At 40.5% G+C, this 9,686-nt stretch overlaps 1 protein-coding gene across 1 annotated transcript; it reads right to left on the bottom strand.

Annotated features, from left to right (window-relative positions):
• Positions 1-19: 19 nt before the first annotated feature.
• On the bottom strand, positions 20-9,614 carry LOC116393733 (triadin-like; the record flags this gene model as incomplete). The annotated part of the gene is made up of 6 exons (XM_031866295.1): positions 8,796-9,614; positions 4,723-4,920; positions 2,132-2,257; positions 1,977-2,003; positions 766-792; positions 20-102 (listed from the first exon to the last, which is right to left on the bottom strand). Coding segments are annotated over exons 1-6 (480 nt in total), but the record flags the coding sequence as incomplete, so codon positions are not given.
• Positions 9,615-9,686: the final 72 nt, after the last annotated feature.

Here is a 9,686-nt window from a genome sequence, read left to right as displayed (position 1 = left end):
CCTCCTCTTCCTCCCCTGCAGCCTCCCCTCCTTCTTCTCCTTCGTTATCTCCCACCTCTTCTTCGTCCTCCTCCACAACTTCAATCACTTGCATTCCTATAACTGTAAGAAACAACAGATTACCCTGAAGCAAGGAGGGGCATGAATGAGCAACTTAAATGTTACTCATCAATATGTATAGTTCGGTAAGCAATGAAGTAATAAGTAATAAATATGCAGCAGTTGTGGAGCAACTAACTAAAAGTGTATCGTACAGCCTCATCACACAACATAATGAGTTAACTTAAAGTTTCAGGAACTGATTTATTTCGCAAAATATTCACAAATTTATATTACTTTAGTGATTTGGAACATTTTCAGAAGTTACGGAGCAACATGATCATTCATTTTGAATCATGTTTGTGTCAACCTGTACATTTAAATACAATATTCTCTTAGTTCTGTTTTTGGTGTGAAATATCTGTCACTTTAGCTGCTAAATGCTCAACTATGTCCCCCGGCTGGTCTCTAACTGTGTCTGGCTGCTGTTTGCTGCTGAGCAAGTATAGTTTTACAGAATGTTTCACAGCTTTTTTTCAGCTAAACAATGAGCTTAAACTCACTATAAAGCGCCGTAAAACTGAGCTGCAGATGTTAACACTTAGTTTGTAAAGTTAGGTTTGAAAAGGAAACTAGCATCCCATCACCCTATCACGGTGAACACATTGAGAAGTTTCCCCGTTCTTCTCGTCTGTAAACAATCACGCTCAAACCAGAGGGGCATACCTTTACTTCGAGAGGGTAGAAATTCTCCTAGAACACAGAAAGAGAAATGTTAATCAGCAACTAAACCAAACTGCACATTTAACAGGATCGAGCGTGTTACTGTTTGGATGCTAATTCACATCAAATACAGCTTTAATAGAAGTGGAAGCAGTTAGTGAGAAACAGACGAGCTTCTTATCAGACGGGTTATTAGGGCAGCAGAACAATGAACACCTTTAAATATTGCTAGTGTTGTGATTCACTGCCGTCATTACTGTTACAAGGGTGAGGGACAGGATTGATTGTATCCACACGTTCATGGAAAAATAATAATCATAAAACACCTTTTGCTTTCTTAATCTTCACCTCCCCTTCCTCCTCCTCCTCCAACCATGTTGAATCTTTGAGATTGTTCATACATCAAGTCAGCATGAAACTCCATCACAACAATGCCCCCCAGTCCCTCAGCCACACGTGTTTTCTATTTCTATGCCTATGAAGGCAGACGATTCCTGCAGTGGCATCATTATCCATCTTTAGGATTCTCACCCATTGATTTCAGTTTATTAGATAATATTCGCCACTTGTAAGGCCTCTACACATCGGCATTATGACGAATAAACAACACGAAAATGCAAAATTTGCAACTGTTGCAGCATTTTTATGATGGAAGGTTCGAATAGATTTGTGCAGGCAGAGGATATGTCTAGGGCTTTTATTGTGAAAGTTAAGAATTGTAAAGGTTGAAACTATTAATAAAGTTTGCTGTAATGGTTTGTTGCTCTACGCAATATAGTGGACATTTTGAATATGTCCCTTCCGCACAACGCAGTTAGTTGATGCCTTTATTTTCGCTGTGAGAAAGCTCAGAAAAATCAACCTTTTTTCGAAATAAATGAGGTCATTTTTTGGCTGCGCAAAAAAAAGTCATGACAAAACAATATTGACAAGAAAAAAATCGCCCCCCTTGTGTGTAAAGACCTTTACAAATGAAAAATATTGCCTGATGAAGTCAAGTGAGTTTTTGTAGTACATGTGCGGTTATGAATTGCATTAAAGCAACAGAATCCCTTTTGTGAGATGTTTGTTTGAGATGCATTTGCTAAAACAATATAAAGAACAACACATGTAATGCAGCGCAGCATGTACACGACATTCACAGCGGCGAGCGAGGCTGCAGCACAACGATGACTGCAACAGGAAATGCATCAAGAAGTTGCATCAGTACAAACCTTTTTTTCTCACCGCGTAGAGATTTCCTAGGAAAGAGGAGAGGAGTCAAATCAAGTCCAAGTCATAATTTGATCAAAATGTTTTTGTGCTTTTCTGAGCTTTATGAGATGCGTGCACTGTTTTGTTTCTCAACCAATGTGTACATTGACTGTACCTTCGTCTTCTTCAGGAGCAACCAGGTTGATGACAAATTTTAACATCACACTGATCACGTTTGTCGATTCCTCCACGGCATAGTTCACCGCCTTCATGGGGTCCGAGCCGATCTTGCTGAGGCCTCCTGGTGAAGCAGGGACACGAATACAGTCATCTAGTTGGACGGAAGTTGTTTTTTCAAACTAAATCCAAACGCATCCAGTTTCAGTAACAGTTTCTGTGCTCTTACTCAAACATCTCCTCAATGCAGACGTTCATCTGCATTGAGGAGATGTCAGAAAACATCAGCTCTATAGCAAAGGGTTAAACTGTGGGGGGGGGGGGATACAGGAGCTGAATCTGGATTTCTGGAATTGATCAATATTCTGTTGGGAACAGGCATCACCCACCTTCCAGTTTAACCACAGCAAAGGCCTTATACTGTACATCACTGCTGTGCAAAAAGCATTTGAAAAAATCCCATTGACCCTCTTTCATCAAGTTATTACTCATGGCTTCTTATCTGATTCTTCTCATCGCATTTACGTTTTTAATTTAGCTTCATACTCAACAGACCGGGAGTCTCCCAGTGCTTAGATATAAACTGATGAAGGAGGACCGGTGCTCCCGGTGCAAACACTTTAGAAACATGGTTCCTTTTCAATCAGGGCAGTTAAAAAGATCTGAACCACTGCAGAAAACTAAATATTGTTCTCCTTATTAAAGACATTAAGTAATGCATATTATCTCTGTCTCCAATGCATTGTTCATCAATTAACTTACAGAGAATACTTTTGCATATTTCAACGTTTTCCGAGCCCTGACTGCAACCAGATCCACACAAGAACCCATCAGGCAAAATAAACGATGTAGAAAAAGAAGAGGTAGCAGTCAAATGCATTTTAAAGGCAGAGACTTCAGATGAGATTGATTTATTATACTTTTGGTAAATCAAGCTCACCTGAAGCAAATGAAAAACATAAATATTTGTTCTACACAAACTAAACTACAAACTGTTCAAAACATTTTGTACATCAGGAATATAATACTGTCAGTATCAGACAGAGATGCAGAAGCTTGCACTGTGAACTGTGCTCTGTTTAGGAGCTTCTAGCATTGATGGCTAATATTAGCAGTCGATGTGAGATCGTTAATAGTTTTTATCAGCGCCTTCAGAGAAAGCTTCCGCTCTGAGGAAGAGGTTAGTAGCAGATAAGGTGCCTTGCCTCTACGGCCTGAATCCTTTAAAACCTTCCTGACAGGAGGTGGCCGACCTGGTTGGATGAGAAACACAGCGGCAATAAGCAAAGACATTGAGCAGAGTGAAGCAAAGAGAGGATTTCCATGATGGTGGTGATGAAGATGATGAAGGTGATGATAAAGATGTACTGATGCCTGTGACATCGTTACATGAATTTAAATCAATACTGTCAGAAAGAACAAAAGAGAAGTTGATATTTCTATTGATATCAACCGATTTGTCGTCCTTTGTTTCAAGGTGAAATTGTGAATATGAATGATATTTTATTCGCAATATTGTAGTCTAAGTTCTACGTTTTGGTTTTGCTACATTATACAGGTTTCTAGTTTACAGTAAGAATCATAATTTAGGGAATAAAGGAGGAATAAAGTCCGATGTTGATGTTAAGGTTAGAAGATTGAGTGGAGGCGAACACAACAGAAATGAATGAAGTTTTAATGTTGTGAGGAGAAATGGAACCAATGCTTGCAACTTAGTAATGCCGCTGTTACATATGAACAAGTGAAATGATTAGTTCTTATCTACAGGGTACTTCAATGTGCTGTACAAAAACATTAAGATAGATAGCGAGCACAAAAAGGAAGAAAGAGAAAGATACAAAAGACAACATTCATGATAAGACAAAATATAACAATTTATAAAAACGTTTCTCCTTTTTTAGAATGAAAGGGAGTCTTTCTTGCACAACAACTGTGCAGGTCTAATAGTCATTAAATGCTCTACTAGAATCCACTTGTAGCTTTGCTAAAAACTTTAAACAATTATGAATAATTTGTTACATTGCATACATACATATCATTTGTTTTGCTTCGTCGTGTATCTTTCTCTCCTGAAACTAAATCTAAATCCTTGGAAATGTTGACGCACTAAATCAAACCTAATGATCTGTAAGTCCAGTCCAAAGCCTTTAGAACAATACAAAACAATCATTTACACTTTGCTGTAGAAAACAGATCTGCTTACAATCTCCAACCAAATGTATATTTCTAGATTTATAAATTACACCATACTGTAGCCTGGATGCTAAACTTGACACCCTGTTTTTGCGGCAACATTGTCCAAAAACCTGTTGGAGTGCCTCTAACTGGACCGGAGTCTCGTATCGAGTTCACCAAATTTCTAACCCTCAAAACCGAGGTGATCTGGCGGCCATGTAAGGCCAGAAGAGAGCCGAATGCACCAGAGTCGGACTGACTTGGCTGGCTGAATAAAAGCTGGTATAAAAATGTATGTTCATGAGATCAACCCGAGAGTTTATACTTTAACAATTCACACCTGTTTCTGAGACGGAGGAGCTGAGAGTCCACAATCACCAGAAGTGCAAATGACCAGCAGACACCTCTCCTCACCTGAAACGGTCTTGTAGTCCATCAGGTCAAACATGATGACAAAAACACAAGACCACGTAATGATTAGAGCCAGGACCAAGATCCAGGCTAGTGGGGAGCTGAAGGTAGAGTGGAGATCATCCGTAAACGTCTTCTTGGGCCCTCGCGCAGCGTCTACATTCTTGCTGTCGATGACCATGGTGGTGGTCGATGACCGTGCTGAGGAGCCAAGAAACTGTGATCAGATACAGTGCAAGAAATATGACCATCAATGGAACAGTTTTTATTTCTTATTCCCTAAATATTCTACATGCTCAACACACTACTTCACATTAATATGCCTACATTGACACAAATGAACACTGAGAGCTGTGTGCCATCATGTGTACTAGAAGTAGAAAAGGTACTCAGACTTTGTACTTGAGCAATAGTAACTTGTGTTGTTATTACAGCCAAACGGGAACCAGTGCAATCTGCTTTGTTTCTGTAGTACGAGACGACAAGTGAACCTGTAGCACTGATAATGGATTAGCTTTGTCGGTTAAACTCAGTCACACTGTGGCTGCTACAGTACTGTCACTGTGTGGTTGTGTTAGTGACGCTCAGGCCACCTGTCCACTCTCTTCACCTCCCTGCTGGCAGCGACTGAAGGTTTCTCCATTACTGCTGACTCAAGCAGCTCGGCCGCATTCTAAACACACACACGCACACACACACGCACACACACACACACACACACACACATACACACCTCTGTCTAACCTCATTACTCTGCATGACTCCCAACAGGTCAGGTCATATACGAGTGATGACGACATGTAAAACCTCCCGGTGGCTACAGTGGGACGGTTGGCGTGGCAGTAAAAAGTATCATGTTTCTCTTACATTTCAATAGTTATCATGCGAGCTAACCAATGCTAACAAACAATCAAGCTGACAATACCCATCAACAATGTACCCTTGGCCATGTTATTAACTCATACACTCTACACAAACTACACAAAAACCTATAGAGATTGCAGTCCCATTGCTTTCGACTTTTGAGGAGGAAGAAGTTTATTTCTAACAATAGTCACAACCGATGTGAGGCTTCCTTGTTGTGGAGGCTGATAGCTCAAGCAGGACATTTCAGTAGTTGTCATAGTAGTCTATGGATGGATTTGACCACGTACAGTCCCGTCTTCCTGAGTCCTCACTTCTCTATTCAGGTTTCTGCACGGAAGTTCATGAAAATCAGCATCAGTCATCAGACCCAAACCACAGTTTGTGACTAAGAATGCTGACTGGTCAATCCATGCAAGACTTCGGTCACTGACAACGTATCTTGATCAGATTTTCAGTTTCGTCATGTTTAACTGTACTAAGGTGAAAATAAGCTCTCCGATCCCTCTTCTAATGATACAGCAATAAACGACTGAAACCTTCACACCATGGCTTCCACTCACCCTTTGACCTTTCCTCAGGTGCCCCTATCAGGCCAAAAATATCAAAATCTTAATAACCAGATTGTCATAAAATGTACTCGTATTGACCACTTTTTGGACGTTAACACTGAGCATTAAAGCATGAATAATGTGTTAATCTTTCCATTCATTTTAATACCTCTGTTAACCAGCACTTTTTAAAAGCCCAACTCTAAATGGTTTTGACCAGCCGTCCATGTACGATTCCTCCTTTTATGGCCGACCTGTCTCCACACTGTGGATGACATTTCTGTTGTTACTCTGGGTATCCATGACAGCTCAGCTCAGAGCAGTCATTAGGAGCTCGTGGTTGCCTGTTCAGTCAGAAAACAGGGGAGTGCAGTCATAACATTTCCTTAACGAGTGCACGGAGCGCAGCCGAGAGACCGCAACGATCCGGCTGGTTGAGTACGGTGTTATAATCAGGTCAGGTTTCCATGTCTCCAGCTAGCATAGGGGTTGTGCATTTGCTGTAATGTTAGTGTTGACACTGCACACTGTCCATTTATAGCATTTAGGATGCAATAATGAGTATGAGGAAATGGATTACAGGACGTGCAGACATCCCATCCTTGATATAAAGCAATACAGAAAAAGAATCACAAAGCCTCGGCCCATTATTTGTAATCTATACAAAAATGTGCACAAATACAAAATAGATGGAATTGGGAAACAAATGTTAGTTTTCCACATCCTTCCACGAGACTTCTTCTATTTTACAGCCACATATTTATATTGCATCTGCCTCACAAACATAAACTCACTTCCCCAAGTATTTCCATAGCAGACACTTTGTAAACAAACTGTCATAACTCCCATGATTACTCTTCAACACACTTGCTGCCAAAAACTACATGAGCAACTATATATTCAATACCTTTTGAACTTTTTGAATAGTCTTTTAAATGGAAATGCATGGTAGTATCAGCGCATTTAATATTTATAAGATGTGATACGTTTTCTTTCTTGTAGGGAAGCCAAGTGCAATTTCCCAATAAGTTCTTATTGTCTGTTATCATGAGACACAAAATGAATTAACTTGAGTCCCAAAATATCAGGTTCTGTTATCTTCACTTAACTGATTGGACTTAATTACCTCAAGACGCCAAATTGTTCTCATGCGTTTTTAAGCACAAACATCTGAGATTCAATAATAATGTTATTTCTGACAGGAAGATGAGATTCCATATTTTACAGCCTGCACGAGTCAGTCCTCATCAAGAGTGAGGAGAAACCCTATAGAGGAAGACATCAACAGTTCTAGAGAATAAAGCTCGCACCACGAGTCTTATTCAGTCTTAATAAATTAACATTAACACCATAAGAGCATCATTTATTAGCGTGGAAGTTCATTCTTGACTCATTCTCTCAACTCACTCACTTTCTCCGGAGCTTTATAACCAAATGTCTTCATCAGCGACAGGAGTTTGTTTTAAATTCCAGAGAAGCAACTTGAACTTGTGTCATCATATTTAATCTTGAGAAAACGCAGTGAATACATTTACATTGCATACGTTGTGAACACAATAAAACAGTCTTCGCTCGAGGATAATCACCATCTCGTTATCTTATTCTAAGAGGCCTGCAGCACCCGCACAGTGTTATTCTTGTTAATCAGCTCTCTTGTCAGGTTTGAAGGTGGGCAGACCAGTGCTGAGGTCATCAAACAACATTTACATGAGAATACATTTAATAACTTGTGCGCACATTTATTTATTCACGAGGGACTGTTCATATTAATCAACATTTCAGTTTCTACCAGAATGAAAACGTGCGAGAGTCAGATCATAAGCATAAAACTATCAAAATTGAATAAATTTGTCTTTTGTACTTTTATAATTTTCATGTGCGCACAAAATAAAGAACTTGTTCCCACAAGATGATAACTTATTCCGACTAGATTATAAATTGTTCCCTCGTGACAATAACTTCTTTCTACAATATAATGAACTCAATATAATGAATTAATGTGATGGACATGTTTCATTATCTTCATGCTAACTCCAAACCCACATGCTACAACAGGTAGCTGTGTGAATGCTGCTCGGGGCACCACAAAGCCTGCAGCCCGGGGGCAGCCGTCCACATTTACCCCAACTGTGACTGATATCGGACCCTTAGGCCTCTGTGACACATGCACATTCAGAAGTTCAGTCCACATTCACGCACACACACACAGAGAGCAACTGTTTCAGTGCTAAAATCAAAGTTTCAGAATAAATAAACTGTCACTTTAAATGGTTAATTTTATTCCAAACTGTTTACTTTTTATCTTTCAATAAAGTTCTTCCATAAATTAGATACTGACGCTCAAACACAAGGTGTTACTACTACCAGTCTCCCCGACCAATGCACATAAAACTGCTTCAGTTACTGGTTACACGTAACAAGAAGTACAGTGTTGATGCTGACTGACTGTAGATGTCACAGGGGTCTTAAATCTGCATTACAAATAGCAGACAGATACATGATAGCGCCATATTTTTAGATACTTCCAATCATGAAATTCCCCTACACACCAGACAGCAAAACATAGGACAAAACAAAACACAGTGAAAGAGCTTAATATATATACATTATGGCAGGCAGCCTTTATGTAATAAAGTGTTGAAATTTAATAATGTACTTTACCTTCAACTGCTTCAGTCATAGTTACAGAACGGTAAATCCTTTGTGCAGATTAAGTCGCCATGAATACAAATATTTATGGTAGATCCTCAACTCCTCTGCACGCTTTTTAATCCCAGTGTTTAATTCCAATCTAGAAACGTCTCGTGAATGACTGGTTATGCTGAAGTTATGCAGGAAAAAAAGAAAACCCAAACTGGTAACGCTACACCTCTTCTCCCATTCTCATTTGTCAAATCTGTGTTTTTCCAAAAGTCAGACGCTTCTCATGGGTCCAAAGGTGCCAGGTGGTCCGGAGAGCTGACTTCCGTCCCAGTGGATGAGGCCGGGGAGACGGACAGAGACCAAGTTAAGGTGGTCACTGTCTTTTGCCCTTTGCCTGGTTGGTGCTCTGGCTGTAGCTTTCCCCTCCCCTCTACCCGCTCCGACGGAATTAGATCGACCACGGGGACAGACGGGCGTTAGAAGGGAAACAGAGGAGAGAGAGCTTCAAGGTAACTTTATCCCACCAGCCAGGGTTGCTGCTGGAGTCACGTGATCACAGTGTGGACATTTGTTTCACACTGCTAAATGATCAATCTTATTGTTTCTTTGTTGTTGATTGGTCTGAATAGAATCTAATTGGGTGCTGTTACATTCACGCCATGTTTCTGAGCCTCGGGCCCCGAGAGTTATTCTTAGAGCGGCTCGCTGCTCGCTGGTATTCTGCTTTGCCTTTTTAGGCCAGAGGCGTGACCTTAACACCCCATCCTCCCAGCTCCCCCCCACCTCTATGTTAACTAATCCCCCTCCTCCAGACTCCACCGCCCAGTGCAGAGCTGTCATCAAGTGGAGAGAGAGAGAGAGGGAGAGAGAGAGAGAGAGAGAGAGAGAGAGAGAGAGAGAGAGAGAGAG

Source organism: Anarrhichthys ocellatus, unplaced genomic scaffold, assembly GCF_004355925.1.
Source record: "Anarrhichthys ocellatus isolate YVR2014 unplaced genomic scaffold, GSC_Weel_1.0 scaffold34, whole genome shotgun sequence".
Classification (NCBI taxonomy): Eukaryota; Metazoa; Chordata; class Actinopteri; order Perciformes; family Anarhichadidae; genus Anarrhichthys; species Anarrhichthys ocellatus.
This window is presented reverse-complemented; position numbering and strand designations above follow the sequence as displayed.